Source organism: Artibeus jamaicensis, unplaced genomic scaffold (genome assembly GCF_021234435.1).
Source record: "Artibeus jamaicensis isolate MK-2021 breed Jamaican fruit bat unplaced genomic scaffold, CSHL_Jam_final contig_797, whole genome shotgun sequence".
NCBI classification, from domain to species: Eukaryota; Metazoa; Chordata; class Mammalia; order Chiroptera; family Phyllostomidae; genus Artibeus; species Artibeus jamaicensis.
The window spans coordinates 1,501,917-1,519,931 of record NW_026521977.1 but is presented as its reverse complement, the minus strand read 5'-3'; the positions used below and the strand labels follow the sequence as shown (position 1 = coordinate 1,519,931).

The window sequence follows — 18,015 nt, the reverse complement described above, 5'->3', positions numbered from 1 at the left end:
ATGGCAAAAACATAAGGGAAGTAATGAAAGCTACACTAAGTGAAATAAAGAAAAATTTACAGGGAACCAACAGTGGAAGGGATGAAGCCGAGAATCAAATTAATGATTTGGAACACAAGGAAGGAAAAAGTATTCAATCAGAACAGCAAGAAGAAAAAAGAACTAAAAAAATGAGGATAGCCTTAGAAACTTCTGGGACAACTTTAAACATACCAGCACTAGAATCATAGGGACACCAGAAGAAGAAGAAAAGCAAGAAATTGAAAACTTAAATAATGAAAGAAAACTTCCTTAATTTGGCAAAGGAAATAGACATACAAGTCTGGGAAGCACAGGGTCCCAAACAAATTGGACCCAAACAGGACCACACCAAGACACATCATAGTTAAAATGCAAAAAGTTAAAGACAAAGAGAGAATCTTAAAAGCAGCAAGAGAAAAGCAAAGAGTTACCTGCAGAGGAGTTCCCATAAGACTATCAGCCAACTTGTCAAAAGAAACCTTACTAGAAGGGGCTAGAAAGAAGTATTTAAAGTCATGAAAGACAAGGACGTACAACCTAGATTACTCTATCCAGCAAAGCTATCATTTAGAATGGATGAGCAAATAAAGTGCTCCCCAGACAAGGTCAAGTTAGAGGAGTTCATCATCACCAAGCCATTATCACATGAAATGCTAAAGGAACTTATTTAAGAAAAAGAACAAGATCAAAACCATGAACATTAAAATGGCAACAAATTCACAACTATCAACAACTGAATCTGAACAAACAAACTAAGCAAACAACCGGAACAGGAACAGAATCATAGATCTGGAGATTATTTGGAAGGTTGTCAGCTGGATGGGGGAAGGGGGAGGACAGGAAAAAAGGCACAGGGAGTAAGTAGCATAAATGGTAGGTACAAAATAGACAGGGGGAGGCTAAGAATAGTAGAGGAAATAGAGAAGCCAAAGAACTTATACATGACCCATGGACATGAGCTAAGGGGGCAATTGCTGGAGGGAAGGGGGGTTCTGTGTAGAGGGGGGGAAAGGAAGAAAAGACTGGGACAAATATAACATCATAATCAATAAAATATAATTAAGAAGCAAATAAATAAGAATTTTAAAAATAAATGAGGCTGGGAGAAGATGAAGACCAGATCATGAAGAGCCTTATAATTCATTATTGAAAGAACAGAAGGGAGCAACTAACAGCATGCATTTTAAAAGCCATACTCTGGGACAATATGGAAGATGCACTGGAAGAGGCAAGACAATATGAGCAAAGCATTTCTTTTCAGAGAAATACAGGCAACGCACTGTGTGTACTAGAAGGAAGAAGTCCATATTTGGATAGAGGGAGAAGTTTCCCCTGATCTCAAACTAGAATTTGTGATCTGTAAACCAGTTCCCCAGAAGCAGAAAGATATCCTCTGAGCTCAGCCTTCAGCACCTTCTCAGCCTGGCACCATTCCCCACACCCACTTCGTACACAATTGATCCCATGAAGGGAAAGCAGTAGCTTCAAGTGCTGTGTCTCATCTTCCTTTTATTTTTCAACCACCACTTACTGAGGACTTAGTATATGTTTGAAAGTTTATGCAGTTTCTCACTTAAACCTCATATTAGCCCTATAAGGTTAAACAGCATCCTATTTTACTAATCAGGAAATAGAGGTTCAGAAAAATTGAGTACTTTTACCAAGTTCACATGGCTAGTAAATATCAAAACCAGGGTCTAAATCAAAGTTCAAATGCTGTCCGTTTCACTATGCCAAACTGCTTGTAGAACTCAGTAGATGGAAGACGACTATCAATATACAATGAAAGACATTTCTATAGGAATAGTTTCAAAGGCCACTATCATCAACCTTATCTACCCGCACCCTCAAAAAAACATTAAATGAATGATACGCCAACAGGAAATAACATGCGCACAAAAGCACATAACCTTGCTCTGAGAAACAAGACATTCTGTTTGGGTTCTTGGTGGGGTGGGGTGGGGTGGTGCTGGATTTATGGCTGGAAAAGCAAACATAGAAAGCAAATCACAAAGAGCTTTATAATTTTTTTTAAATAGTCCATAGGAAACCCCCAGTTGAAGGACTTTGGAGTAGAGGATACAGAGGTCATCAGCAGCTCAGATGACCACTTTGCAGAAAAGGTGGTATTTGAGGTGAACCTTAAAGTATATTGAAGAGTGCAAGGTAACGTATTCCAAAAGACAGGAAAGGAACTGCATGAGCAAAACCAAGGGAGGAGCAGCACACCAACCACATTTGGGGAACAGTCGTGGGATGAAGCAGACAAAAACAAGGGAAAAGGAAAAATAAAGTTTTCAATTTTGAGGTCCTGGTAAGACATTTAGGTGAAGGTATCCAAGAACAATCAAAGGAAGGGAACCGGTAACCTGAGAGGCACATTTGTGAATCAACCGCATGCTAATGATGACTTGAAACCACGATGGTTAATGAGATCACTGAGAGAACACACAGTAAGAAAGAGACACAATCAGGAACAACCTCGGGAGATACGCACACCCGCACAGCAAGAGGAGGAAGTGGAATTTTGATAACTGAAAAAGCAGCCAAAGTGGTGGGAGAAGCACAAAGACAGGAGGAGTGAGCGAGGAAACAGTTTAAAAGATTTAACAAAGCGTGTAATGCTGCAGAGGTTAAGGAGTGGTTTCAGAAACCAGGCAGATTCACCATAAATTAGTTTTTCCTAAAAAATAAATTGTGGCTTTTTGATATTGGTTCAGTGTATCTTATTTGTTTTTAAGTTGTCTGTTTAGCTCATTCCATCTCTAAAATCTAATCCTCTATCCTTCAGTTTAATCATGCTCAAATGTAAAAGAATATTAAATGATAACATTTACACCTCTTTTAAAAGTACAAAAGCCAGACATATCTGACAAGCCCACAGCTAACAGAGTCAACAGTGAGAAGGCTGCAAGCTTTCCTCTAAGATCAGGAACAAGGCAAAGATGCCCACTCTCACCACTTCCTGTTGATACAGGGTACAGCCAAGGGGGGGCCCCAAAAAAGATTTGGAATGGTGTCCAGAATTCAAAGTGTATAGGAATATTGGAGAGACATATAAGATGACCTCACCGCCCCCCCAGGGGGAAGAGACCAATAGAGCAGGGCCACTGAGAGCTGTTTTGCATAGCAACAGTTTTGCAGCTAACCTCTGGCATGGTCATTTAACATATCTATAACCTTTAACTGGTTTCACAGATATGTTAAATAGCTGTGGCCAAATTTTGAGCCAGGGTGAAGGGAGTGGCTTCGATGAGCCCCAGGATGTAACTAGGGGCTGCACCCCTGAGTGAGACTCCTGTGTGAGAGCTTGGAAAAGATGGGCTCCAGGACAGGAGGGGATAACTGCCCAGGTGAGGAGAGGGAGCCACGCGGTTTGGGGCAGAATGGAGATCCCTGCAGTCAGATGAAAGAGAGCCACACGGCTTCAGCAAAGTATGGGTCCCCTCTTGGCCAGGTGAAGAGAGAGCCACTTGGTTTGGGGCACAGTGAGGACCCCTGCAGTCATGCAGGGGAGAGCCACATGGTTTCAGCAGAGTGAGGACCCCCTCTTGGTGAGGTGAAAGAGGGAGCTATGTGGTTTTGGCAGAGTGTGGACCCCCTCTTTCCCAGGTGAAAGGGAAAACCATGCAGCTTTGCCAGAATGGAGATCCCTGCAGCCAGGTGAAGAAGAAAGCCACATGCTTTTGGTGGAGTGCGGACCCCTGCAGCTTTGGTAGAAGAGGCCCATGCGGCTTTGGGGTGCCCCTTTGGCCGTGTGGCCTGGAAAGCAGGAGAGACTTTGGAACTGGGTACAAAGAACTCTTGCCAGTGGACCGTGAGAGGGTACCACAGTACTTTGGATTAACTCGAGATCCTGCCTGACACAGCTAACGATACCAGCGGCCTGCAACACAGACGTGTGCTCTTTTCCTGATTTACGGTACCCGGAGTTGGGACAGTGGGAGAAGGGAGTGCTGTGTGGGTGTAGGAGTATACCCTAAAGGACTTTGATATTTTAGTGGAGGCATTAGGCCTGAATAGCATTAAATAAACATTTTGTTTCCTTTTCACAAATCTCTGGCATTGAGAGATGTCTTTCCAAATGGCGGCGGACAGAAGAGCCCAGTAGATATTAGTATTCTGTCCTTGGGAGAGGCCCCTTGTTCTATAGCAGTTTTTGGCATCCCTAGGTGGGCCAAATATTGCCCCCCCCCCCCGACCTCTTGTTCGGTAACACTGTCAGTACTGAAAGTCCTAGCCAAGACAATTAGGCTACATAAGTAAATAAATAAGTGGCAGGCAAATTGGAGAGGAAAAGTAAAAGTATCTCTGATTGCAGATGACATGGTCTTTCTTAGATATAGAAAACACTAAAGAGTCTACAAAAAGAACTGTTAGAACTAACAAATTGAGCAAAATTTCAGGATACAAAATCAACACTCAAAAATTAGCTGTATTTCTATACATTAAAAATGAACAATCTGGAAAAAAATTAAGGAAACAATCCCATTCACAAAGCATCAAAAGGAATAAAATACTTGGGAATACACTTAACCAAGGAGGCAAAAGATTTATGCATTGAAAACTACAAAACATTACTGAAAGAAATTAAAGATGACAAATAGAAAGACATCCCATATTCGCAGATCGGAAGACAATATTGTTAAAATGCCCTTACTATCCAAAGCAATTTAGAGATTCAGTGCAATCCCTATCAAAATCCCAATGGCATTTTTTGCAGAAACAGGAAACATTATCCCCAAATTCATATGGAATCTCAAAGGACCATGAATAACCAAAACGATCTTGAGAACAGAGTTAGAGGCCTTCTACTTCCTAATTTCAAAACATATTACACAGCCACAGTAATCAAAACAGTATACTGCTGACATAAAGACAGACAGACCAATAAAACAGAAAAGAGGCCCAGAAATAAGCCCCCACGTATATGGTCAAATGATCTTTAACAAGGATGCCAAAACAACTACTCAGTGAGGAACGGATAGTCTCTTCAACAAATGAAGAGTGTTGGGCAAAAAACAATATCCAAATGTAATAGAGTAAAGATGGACCCTTACCTTATATCATATACAAAAATTATTTCAAAATGGAGTAAAGGTCTAAATGACCTGAAATCATAAAACTCCTCGAAGAAAACATACAGGAAAAGCTCCATGATATTGGAATGGACAATGATTTCTTGGCTATAACACTAAAAGCACAGGCAACAGGAACAAAAACAGACAAATAAAACTACATCAAACTTACAAACTTCTGTATCCAGAGAAAACGATCAATAGAGGTGGACAACAGTGAACCAGTCCTTGTTATCACAGAACTCACACCCCATGGGGCAGCCAGATATCAAACAACACAGCAATAACACGACCACCTGTATGATAAAAACTGGTGAGGCCTATGAGGGAAAAGCGGAGGATGCTTGAGAACACATTAGAGCAGAGCTGGTCAGCTCTCAGAAGGGTGTGGTGCTACCTACAGAAACCTCCCTGAGGAAGTGACAAGCAAGTAGGACCTAAAAGGATGAACAAGAATCAGCCGCCTGTCAGGGGTGGAGGAAGTCTTACAGCAAAGGAAGCAGCGCATCTGAAGGCTCTGTGGCAGGAAGGGTCTTCACAATTTGAGGAACAGAGAGAAGGCCCACATGGCTGCACTGAGGTGAGCAAGTAGGGGAGTGGAGAAAGTGGAGGCTGGAGAACTTGGCAACAGCCGAAAAGAACACAGCCCTCTGTGCCTCAATACAGATGCTGGACTTTAACTGAGATGATCTCTAAGTCCAGTCCAACTGTAAAGGGTCTGGAAATTTACGATTCCACACTCCATCTAAGATTACAAACTGCTCCCAAATCCCAGTTCACACCATACACACTACATTGATAGTCTCACATCTGGAAAACTAGTAACGGCTGTCACTGATTTCAAGGTGTCTAAATGGAAGATAATTTCATAGAAAGAAATGCATAGAGTTGTTCTTATTTTTAACATATATTTACTTTTCACCAAAACCCAATGCACATGAGTAAGATAGCAATTATGGACCTCAATTTTGACTCAAAGTGCTAAAAGTATTTACAAAACTAAATTCACATATTCTCTAAACTAGAATTTTCATCCCAACTAGTAATACTCATTTAAAACACTTAGCATAGTGCCTGATACACAACAGACTAAATAAACATTAGCCTTTTTATCTTTATACTAATGTTCTCAAAAAGATTTTAATGGCATAGAAAAGCAAATATTAATGTTAAGTGTTCAATATGATCCCAGCCTGAAAAATACACATAAATGTATTTTAAAAAAGAGACTCAAAGCAAACATAACATTTTAACAGTGGCTGCCTCTAGATGGTAAGGTGATGGGTAATAAGTAAAGCTCCTTTTAGTGAAATTTACTACCAGAGCCCATTTTTACAATATAGAAAACCACTTTACAATAACAAAACCACTTAAAAAAAAACAGTATTTCACATTACCATCTGGGAGATACAAATCAAAACACAGTAAGATACCATACCTCCCACCCACAAGGATGGCTATAATCAAAAAGACAGAAAATAACAAGTATTGGTAAGAATATGAAGAAATTAGAACCTGCAGATGTTCCTAGTAGGAAAGTAAAAGCACAGCTGCTTTGGAAAAGTGTGGCAATTCCTCAAAAGGTTAAATATACAGTTGCCATATGACTCAATTCCATACCTATAGAGACCTGAGAGAACTGAAAACATACATGTATATCCACACAAAAACTTAAACATGGATGCACAGAGCAGCAAACTCATAATATCCAAGAAGTGGAAACAAATCAAATGTTTATCACCTGTTGAGTGTGCAAATAAAATGCATGTGTAAATAAAAATGCGGTATATCCGTGATGGAATATTACTCAGCCATAAAAAGGAGTGGGGTGTTATCATGTGCTACACTGTGGATGCACCGTGAAAACATTATGCTAAGTGAAAGAAGGCCACGTATATTATGGCTCCATCCACGCTGTACGAGTCCAGAATAGGCAAAGCCAGAGACAGAAAATGCAGCAGTGGCTGCCTAGGGCTGCGGGGAGGACGAGTGAGTGCTGATGGGTATGGTTCTTTGAGGGAGGGCGATGAAAATACTTCAAAATTGATTGTGGTGGTGATGGCTGCACAAAAAAGTGGCCATATTAAAAACCACTAATTGTACACTTTAAAAACTTAAATTGTACAGTGTATGAATTATGTTTCAATAAAGCTGTTTGTTTTCCCCTAAGTTATTTCTTGAAACAGCATCACTTTTAGATTTATACTGCCGGCCAACGTGTCCAATGGCATAAAGCCACCCACAGTACTCAGCTCAGAACCTCTTTACTCACTTGGGAGTGTTTAGTCCTGCACAACCTCATAAAAATGATGAAAATTTGGAGTCCAATTTGGCCACTGTGCCAAGTCAACACTATATAACTTTTAAGCAACAATGAAAGAAAAAAAACCATAAAGGACAATAAGAAAGAACCATGCAGCCCTGGCCGGTGTAACTCAGTGGAGCATTGTCCTGTAACCAAAAGGTCACAGGTTGGATTACCGGTCAGGGCACACACCTATGTTAGGGTTCAGTCTGCAGTTTGGGCGCGTACATCCCCAGTCCGAGAAAGTATGGGAGGCAATCAATGGGTGCTTTTCTCTCACTGATGTTTCCCTCTCCCTCTCTCTCTCCCTTCCTCTCTCTCTCTAAAAAGCAATGAAAAGATGTCCTTGGGTGAGGATTAAAAAAAAAAGATAATACAATGGTAAATTAATTTAAAAAAAAAAAAAAGAAAGAACCATATGAAAGCATGGTTTGGGGTATTTAAGAGCCATACCACTTCATATTTAATGACAGCTGTTAGGCACATAATTGAAGACATTTTGGGTGCTGGAGGCATATTCATTCAACTAACAGAAAACTGAAACCTCATTTTATGGAAGAACTACAACTGACATATGAACTGAGGCTCCTGGTAAAAAATATAAATGTCAGCCTAGGAAAACAGAATATAGAGGATGCTAGCCTCTAGAGAAGGGACATTAATTCCACTGAACTAAAATATTTCACTGTGTGTTTATCATTTGCACATACATATGTTTCCAAAGAGACAAAAAAAAAAAACCAAAAAACTGTTAGAAAGTAGCAGATTCCCCAATTAGCATTTAGCATCTTGCCAACAGAGTATTGATTGTAATCAGAAAGCCCAGACTAATGATTTTCAACCTTTTCATCTCATGGCACACGTGGCATACCCCAAAATATTAATTTCTGGCCAATCTGACAGAAAAATGCTGTAGCCCTGGCTGGTGTGGCTCTGTGGCTTGAGTGCCGGCCTGTGAACCAAAAGGTCGCTGGTTCAATTCATGGTCAGGACACATGCCTGGGTTGCAGACAAGTCCCCACTGGGGGCATGTGAGAGGCAACCGATCAATGTATCTCTCGCATAATGGATATTTCTCTCCTCTTTCTCCCTCCCTTCCTGTCTAAGAATAAATATAATCTTAAAGAAGAAAAAAGAACACTGGTCTAGAAGCTCAATGGCTTAGATTCACAATCTACCTACCTCTTATTAGCTAAGCAACCTTATGCTCTGCTTCCTCTTGAGGCAAATGGGGATACGAATTCCAACTATGTGGCATGGGATTAGCATGAGATCAAATGAGACAGTATATACATGAAAGCACATCTTGCAAATATTTAATTATTACATATTTCTTTTGCATAACCTGTGACGATCTCTAAATTTTATGTTAACATGGTTTAGTCACTATTGGCATTTTTAAAAATAAGTTTCAAAACAAAGCACTAATCTTTGCTCAATTTAAGCCCACACCACGGAAACCTTGGCGGCTTTATTTGGATTGAAGGCCTGGCACGATTCCACTCCAGGTGGTACGGGACAGTAAACAAGGGCTCGCTGTTTCAGCACATCCTCCCCACTCAGGGAACAAGTTTTTCTCCAAATTTGGTGGCTAATTTTGGACTTTTAAAACACTGCTATATTTTTCTCCCCTGGTTACAAAACTTTAAAATACCTAAATGCTAAAATAAAGAACACTTTAAAACATAAAATTCAAGGTGCTTAAAAATGTTACACCCAGGAGAACGAAATGCAGGATTTGGGTCCAACATTTTAAGGTATTAAACCATGTTTCTCTACTCACTGGCCCAGACCACGCGAATTCTAGCACTGAAAAACAAAGCAATTTCTAGATTTCTCAGACTTTCCCAGCATGCTCTATATTTAATAATAGACATTTATTGTCTTTATTTTTTAAGATTAAACACATGCACACAGGTCATCAAATACCTGCTGAATATGAAAGATATCTACATATAATGCAACTACAGAGCACTAAGGAGCTACCTGATCAATGAACAGAACAGCAGCTCCAAAAAGCTCCAGAAAAAAACAGCATCACCTTACCCCGTTTTGAGAGCTCATACGTCATTTTCTGATTAAAAATTTTTTGAGATATTATTCAAGCACCATAAGAGTCACTTCTGAAAGTATACAATACCGTAGTTCTTAGTATATTCACAAGGTTTGGGGGTTTTTTTGTTTTAGTGGTTAGGTGATCATATACTTTATAGTATTCCCCTCAATATCTCTAGTATCCATCTGACACCATACATAGTTATCGCTTTATTTTTCACTATGTTTCCTATGCTTTCCTTACATCCCTGTGATGATTTTGTAGCTACCAATTTGTGCTTTTAGTGCCTTCACCTCTTTCTCCCAGTGCCCCAGCCCCATACCTCTGGCAACTGCCAGTTCTCTCTGTATCTATGAGTCTGTTTCTGTTTATTTGTTTATTCTTCAGATCCCACATAAAAATGAAATCATATGGTATTTGTCTTTCCCTGTCTGACTCACTTCACTTAGCGTAATACCCTCTAGGTCCACCCATGCTGTTGCAAATGGTAAGATTTCATTCTTTTTGTATGCCCACTTGATATAGGCAAATCAAACAACACTGTAAACAAGAAGAGGTTAGACAAAATCATACCTTTTCCAAAATGAACTTGTTTAAATACGGCATGTAGCCCTGATTGGAGACTGGCCCCTCGTCGTCATCCCTGAAGTGCTCCTCAAGGGCAACAGGGTCATGTGGAACCTTCAGCACTGTGCACAGGTTATGGGAAAGAACCTAAGAGGGAAAGAAAGTCGTTTAAAGGCCTCCAATAACCAGCACATGGCACCTTCGCTGTATGAACACAGGGGGCTGCCTTGTGCTCTGGAGCGAGAAATCCATGCCCTGGGGTAAGAAAGACAGAGAATACAGTAGCAAATACGGGGCACTGCTCAGCTGCCAGCTCCCAAAGTGTTACCCACGAGTGCTTCATCGCTCCCCAGTTTGGGTTCAGTTCAAAAAGTCTCTCTCACATGCCCACGTTGAGCCAGGCTCCATGCAAGCTTGTGGTCTTTTATTAACTGTCCCACATTAGAAAGAAAAAAGAGAGAAAGAACAAGAGAATATGTTCGAAGTTAAACTTCTCCCCAACTAGTCCAGTCAATTACAGCTGTAAAGAGAAAGAACCTAGTTCTGGACCAGGCGGCTGACCTGGCCACTCAGACTCCCCGGGCTGCAGTTTTCTCATGTGTGCACTAGAAAGGGCCAAGTTAATATACAAATATAACACATACTAATTGGTAATCCCTAAAAAATCTATGATGTTGGGCTGTTTTCATCATTACTATATAAAAGTGTACACGTAAATAGAGAAAGACATCAAGGGCCCATTTTATAACTACGGGAAAGATCAATAGCAAAAATATCTCAGGGGTTACTAAAATAGTTGAAATATTTTGTAGAAAATTAGCATTCCATCTATAAAGAGTCGCCAGTCGTGGCGACCGCCCTAGTGACACTTAAAAATCAAGTGGTTGAGAATTAGCAGTTTGGGCTATTTCAGTACTAATCTTGTTTCATGTTACATACAAATTTTAAAATAAAACTTAAATTCCCTCCATTTCATTTGTACATTCTTTTTCATTTGTGTGGAGTTTTTTTTTTTTGGTCATTTTTACATTCTTAACAGGTCAAATTACATAGCTAAGGTTGCACTTCCTTTAACAGAGATTCTTATTAAATGTTAAATTCCAGGTTAAAATATTTCCTATTTTTCTGAGCCCTGCCCATTTAGTCACTTAAAGGGCCAGATTCATCTCAAGTAAGACTTCTAATTCTATTAAGCAAGTCACTTTTTCTGCATGCATATATTTCAATTAAAAATGTTTAAGATTAAAAAATGGAATCTATAAAAGGAATATTTGCATATCTTCTTTCTGCATTTGTTTTGTTTTTCAAAGCTTCGTTTCTGTACAGGTCCTTTTCTACATGCTCTACTGGTTTTAAGGAAGTAAAGTAAAGGAAGTAAATTCACAAATGGTTATAAATGAAGTAATGAAGATTTTTATCGGCCCCTACAAAGCTGGCTGTGTTTCTCAAAAAAAAAAAAAAAAAAAACCCAACCCTCTATTTGCCAGCAGCAGAGCACCACGAAAAGAGCATGGCGGGATTTCTACTAAAGAATCTTACACCACAGTCAGCAAAGACTGAATAGATATTTTGTTTCTCTATTTACTTGTAAAACCTATAGAGTAATTAGCTACCCCAAAGAGGTTTTATGAGAATTAACTTTAAGAATGTAAAGTGCTTACAAATCATAAAGTACTACAAAATGAGTCTTAGATAAATAAATAGCATATTTCTTAGATAAGGCTCAAAGGTCATTCACATTTTAAAATCATTTGGGACTCTACCCAACTAAAAATTTGCAACCACCGATTAAATTACAGTCCATCCACAAAATATTAGGAACAATGAGGAAGATCACTCTGTAGTGACATGAAAATATCTCCAATATAAATTAGGTGAAAAAGCAATGTACCTAAGACTACATTAGTGTGTCATCTTTTATGTAAAATAAAACGGAAGAAAAAATAAGAAACTCCAGGAGGATATATAAAAAATTAATGACAGTGGGGGGAAGACTAGTTTTATGTTAGACCACGGAAAGACAACTTTTCACTGTACCTCCCCTTTTAATTGTATTGAAAAAAATTACCTATTCAAAAATGTACTTTAAAAATTAAATATGGGACAACTATAATAGCAAAAACAATGAAATGTAATTTAAAAATTAAAAATTAAGTATATATATATATATATATTTAAGTGGCCAGCTAATAAGAGCACACAGCTACATCTATTCGTCTTGCAATTCTATACTCTTTCTTCTACATTAACCGACTCCCTAGGAATTACGTATAAAAGGAAGACACATTCCAGAGCAATGTACAATGATTAACAGCTGAATGAGATACAAGGACAATAAATGAGTTTAGAAAGGAGAAGTTGTGTGTGCTACAGTGACTTCATAGAGGAAGTGGAAAGCAACCTGGGCCTTAAAATAAGTAGAGCTTTGGACAGCAAAAGGGTTTGGGGAAAAATTAGAAGGCTTTCTGGATAGAGGAAAAAGATGGACGAGCAGTTGATTAATGCAAAATCCTCAGGATACAAAATGGAGACACAACTCTCTCCCATACCCACCCCTCTCTCTGCTTTTGGGTTTCAGAGACCCTCCAACCTCAAGTCCTGGCAGGGGCCTTGGACCCCATATTGTCATTCTGGTCATTGTCTAGCTGGTAAGTACTGGCTCAAAGACATTAGATCCCAAGAGATTAAATTTGTTTTTCTTGACTAAGGTTACTTAGCAGAACTAAGACTGGAATTCAGGTTCTATAATTGCTGGTTCAACACCCTGCAGTCATTAGGAACATTCAGTTTTTGGTGGGTAGTTCATTGATCCCACTGAAAAAGATTCAGATTTGAACTTTACACTTCAGCCTTGGACAATTAAACAGCACTTTTGTTAAACACAGGGACTGCTGAATTCAGTGATGATTTTCTTAAACACCTGTATTTAGTTCAGCAAACTGTGAGGGAGGCAGCAGGTTACAGTAACAAGGACCGTAGGTGAGGAAACCTCAGTGCCAGGCCTGTGCGTGTGTCTGTTCCCATGCAAGTGGTTTGCCATTTTCCCTTTTTACATATTTTAGTATTTTGCTACTTAATCACTTAGTCTCAGCACACTCACCGCAAAAGGAGGAGCTGGGCTTGTTTCTAAAAATCTTTTAAAGCCTAGTCCTTAACTGTCAACGCAAACTCATTTCGTGAATTCAACAAAAGAGCTGCAATTTAGATCAGAAATTCATCTTTTTTCTTTGTTAGTAAGGCCTAAAATAGGGAAATCCTCTCCAAATGAAATAACAAACTGAGTAATAGGTAACTGAAAAGGTGTGGTTACAAAGGAAGAAAAAAATGTGTGATTTCTTTAAAACATCTTTGAAACTTCTATCAGCAGTTTTTTAAAAGCCTGGGGAGCATCTCAAGTTTTTCCTACATAAAAAGTAAAATGTATAAAGAAATCAAAATCTTGAGGGTCAGAATATAAACTAATTGCAAGAAGTAAGTGCTCCAGAAGCTTAAACAGCAGTTGATGCTTTTTGTTTGAGTAAACTCATATCACCCATTCACTGGTCTTGGTCTCTCTCACCGGGGAGAGTAGATATTACTGCTGTTCTACAGATGAAGAGGCTGAAGCCAGAGATTAGATGTGCCCCAAATCAGAGCTGTGTGTGTTGTGCACCTGGTACGAGAACTAGACTAGACCAGACTACACCTCCACCCTGTGCTGCCTTCCCACTCTCTCTGAAAAGAGAGCCCTGCCTATATACAAGTGACTCTGTGGCTGAGCATGCTTGTTGCTAAAGTGCAGTGACAGGCTGGTCCCCCAGGCCCACCCAGTCAGTTCTCCAGGACCTACCAAGATGCTGATGCTACTTAGTGGAGACAAGTTAAATCCAGTGGTGAAGAACTACATATGCCTAGAAATCTGGGACCATTCTCTCTCTGGGAGCCCCACCTCCAGCACCCACCTTTGGGCAAAACTATTGAGGAAGCTGGAAAGCAGATCATAACAAAAGCAATTGCAAGGAGAGAGGACTACACATTACTGATTTGTGAAAGGACTGCCCCCAGTCACTCTCATCAGAGTGTCTGCAAGTTTCTTGAAAAAACTGAGTATATCCCACTTCAAATGCCTGCTCTCTAAAGGCCGTTCTTTTAGCACCCACATGATGGCTAAGCACCTTTGCTCTCATTCCCCGATGTAAAGAATAACCTACTGTTACTACAATAAAAGATCCATAACCATGCCCGGAACTGCTCTCTCCAGTCCCTTCAGAGCTGTCTGCCAGGGCTCTGCAGGACCTCTGCTGACAAGGGCTGACTAATGGACTGCACGAGCCCTGCTAGTGTGGTGATTCCTGGTTTGCCATTCACCCTGCTTAAGCATTTTGCTCCAGGTATTATGAAAATGAAATCAAGAGTGATGAACAACTAACAGTATTTTAATGCACATGAGCGCATAATGTCAACCCTTCTCCCTCCCAAAGATGTGGAGATTATAAAGATTCCCTGAAATGTGCCCCTGGTCACAGTTTCCCTTCCCAGGACGTGCGTAATGGGCAATATTCAACCCTGAAAACAAGGGGGGTGGAGATCTCTAGTCCAACAAGCTTATCTGAACGGACACAATTATAGAATAATAATTCATAATGGGCAGTCATTTTTTTAAGACATAAAATTTCTTGTCTGATTTATAAAATTTCAAGCTAATGGCAAATTACCAGAAAACTCTTCCTAACAATGAACCAGAATGACCCATTTCCTACCAGGGCTAGGCCCTGCCTTAAGAGCATTGTCTTAACATAAGTCCTGCCCCTACCCCATGGAGTCATTTTCCCTTTCCCGACAATGTCCCTCATCCTGCTTGTCACTGCTTGCGTCCTGCTTGCTGTCTCTTCAATACACAGTGGGACAAAAGTAGGTTCACAGTTGTAAGTACACAAAACAGAGTTCAATCTGTATTATTACTTGGTAATTATGATATTATTTTCCATATGAACAACTGTAAACCTACTCTAGCCCCACCTGTAATCTTTATTATATCCAGCCTCGGAAATCTCAAGTCCTGCTTCACTCATGCTATCTGCTGTGGGAATGCAATCAGTTGCTACCTCGACACTTTTACCAAATTAATCTTCAAGTGCTGTTTACATCACATCATCTTCTTGTCTAAAATTCATCAAAAGCCTACATGAGTAAAAACCAAATGAGGCTGTTTAGGGAGAAGCTAGGAAAATTCTTTGGCAAGTGGAATCGGGAAATTGAGATAGCTAGACAAGGCCAGGAATTTACCGCCAGATGACAGATCACAAGGTCTTACCTTCCCTGACCAAGAACACTTGGGAGCAGACAGTTCCCACATTCCAGACCACGCAGGGGGCAGACCAGCCTGGGTCCCATCCTGGTCCCTCTCCAGTGACATTCTTTGAAGGTGAAACAGACCACCAGAGAATGACCCTGATCCCCCTATGGGCTCATTTGGATGCATTGATATAGCAAAGGACACACCTGGACAGCTGACAAATACTCTGATTGAGACCTCCCCTAAAATTCCTGCCTTAGGAAACAGATAAAACCCGAAGAAGACGAAAGACTCAGTGCCCGCTCTCCCTTTGGCACTCCCACGCCGCCCCCTTCCTTTCTCGGGTTGGTGTCTTTGCTCTCATTCTCCTGATCTCTGAAGATTCCCAGGACACCCACAACTAGGGAAGCAGGGGAGAGCAGCAGCTCACCCGAGGCCAACGCCCTGAACCTGTCTCCAAAGGCCTTCCTTTGTCTCTGTAACTTGTTTCCTGCACCGGCGCAGCCCAGCCGGCCACTTCTTTGCCTCTGTGACTTTCTTTCTAAAGGGCCAAGGCAGCCTCGCCTAGGCCCACTTCTGTTGCTGCGATCTCGCCTCTTCTATCTGAAACCCTCCTCTGCTTCACTGTTCCCAGTTTTAATGAACATACATTCCAAATCACCTGCCTCATATCGTGACATCTCTCCTGCACAAAGTCAAGAACCCACAGGATCCAGACTACGCCGAGCCAGACCCACCTCGACCCAGTCCCTTTCCAGTGACACAAGGAAGTATCTGAGCTCCATATTTAACTCACCCCACAAGCCAGCCCCACTTCACATTGTTAGCCTTATGCCCTCCTACCCTCTGCACCAACCGTACAAATTCAGCCAAACCAGTGTACTCACTGTACCCTAAACAAACCCTGTACCACCCTCCTTCCTTCCCCAGGCCTTTGCTCCAACCACCCCTCCCCAACATAAATGCCACTCCTTTCTAAAGCCGCCACCACTCAACACTCTGTGTTTCCAAGTGCTCCATAGTCCTTATTTTGCACTACCACACGTACTTTTGCTCTCCCATAAGACGGCACGTTTCTGAAAGAAAGGCCCATCTCTTACCCATCCTTGCATTCCCACCACACCTAGCATGCTACCCAGAATGTAGAAGACTTTCTATAGATGCCAAACAAATCGGTTCCAAAAATTCTCAGTAAACAGTAAAACCATAATACTTTAATCATGACAACAGCCCTAGGAAATAGACAACTGCTATCTCCTTATTTCACTGATAAAAAGACTGGGGCCTGAGACTCGGCCTAAGTCACATACAGATTAGTGCCAAAGCAGGGACGAGAACCCAGGTCTCCTGACTGCCTGTCCCACAAGGATGCCACGTGCTGGAAACGTTCCCTCTGCCTCGGCGTAGCCTTGGAGACTGGGCCATTCTTCACAAACTGCCCAGAGGTCCCATTCAGCATTTAAATGAATTCTGTTTCACATACTAGCAGTTATCTCAAATATCTAACTGCAGCTCAGTAAGGGAGGAAACCTTGCCTAATATTTTTCTTCCGTACCCTTCACGGAGACTAGCACAGGGCTAAGGGAGAATTCAGTGGGAACATAACACTTACAGACAGACTAGGGCAGGAAATCTAACTCGAAACCATCTGTTGTCCCCAGAACATACGCCACTGAACTACAGCAGATACCAGTGAATTACAGTCCAATTGAACCACCTTCAGTAAGTTCTTTTGGCTAATTCATTAACTTTAGTTTATGAATTGAGCAAGAGATTGCTCTCTTCAGCAATCAAACAAAATATCAGCAAAGTTGACTACACAAAAACCTTTAAATTGCCCTTTAAAAAAGGCACCATAAACAAAGTCTAATGGCTCCTTAGAAATTTGAATTACCCTTAGAAATTATTAAGTGAAAGATGAACCACCTAATAAAAAATGGACAACAGACATGAATAGAAAGTTCACAAAAGAAACTAACCTCACTAGTAATCAAAATAAGGCAAATTTTAAAAGTTATTATTTTTTGCCTGGTGTTTAAGAACACACAAGGAGTAAAGATTCCCAACACCCAAACACTGGAGCAGGGGGGAGCGGGCTTTCTCCAATGCTACTGACGTTCCAGACCAGGTCATTCTTTGTCTGGGAAGCAGGAGGAAGCGGCCTATGCAGCCTATGCATCGGGGGATGTTCAGCAGCATCCAAAACATTTCAAATTATCTGTGAATAAGAAAGTGGCCCTGGCTGGTGTAGCTCAGTGGATTGAGCACAGGCCTGTGAAGCAAAGGGTTGCTGGTTAGATTCCCAGTCAGGGCACATGCCTGGGTTGCAGGCCAGGTCCCCAGTGGGGGACACATGAGAGGCAACCACACATTGATGTTTCTCTCCCACTCTTTCTCCTTCCCATCCCCTCTCTCTCAAAATAAATAAATAAATAAATAAATAAATAAATAAATAAATAAATAAAAGATTAACATCTAAAAGAAAACAAAATGGTTACATAAAGCATGATACATCAACCCAGTGAACGAGTTTCTAGCCATCAGACAGAATGGCGTCTGCGTCTATGTTGCACCGCCATGGAGAGAGGACCCTAACACACTGCTTAAGAAGACAGGTTACCCCAAAAGGCAACCAACCAAATGGGAGAAGATTCTTGTAAACAATATCTCCGATAAGGGGCTAATATTCAAAATATATAAAGAACTCATTCAA

The 18,015-nt window shown here is 40.8% G+C and overlaps 1 protein-coding gene across 2 annotated transcripts in view; it reads right to left on the bottom strand.

Annotated features, from left to right (window-relative positions):
- SWAP70 (switching B cell complex subunit SWAP70) overlaps window positions 1-18,015 on the bottom strand; it is a 70,714-nt gene that overhangs the window by 35,222 nt on the left and 17,477 nt on the right. For both annotated transcript variants that reach the window (XM_037133800.2, XM_037133801.2), the window contains exon 2: window positions 10,034-10,174. In XM_037133800.2, coding sequence (XP_036989695.1) covers window positions 10,034-10,174 — 141 coding nt within the window. The remainder of the gene's footprint in view (window positions 1-10,033; window positions 10,175-18,015) is intronic.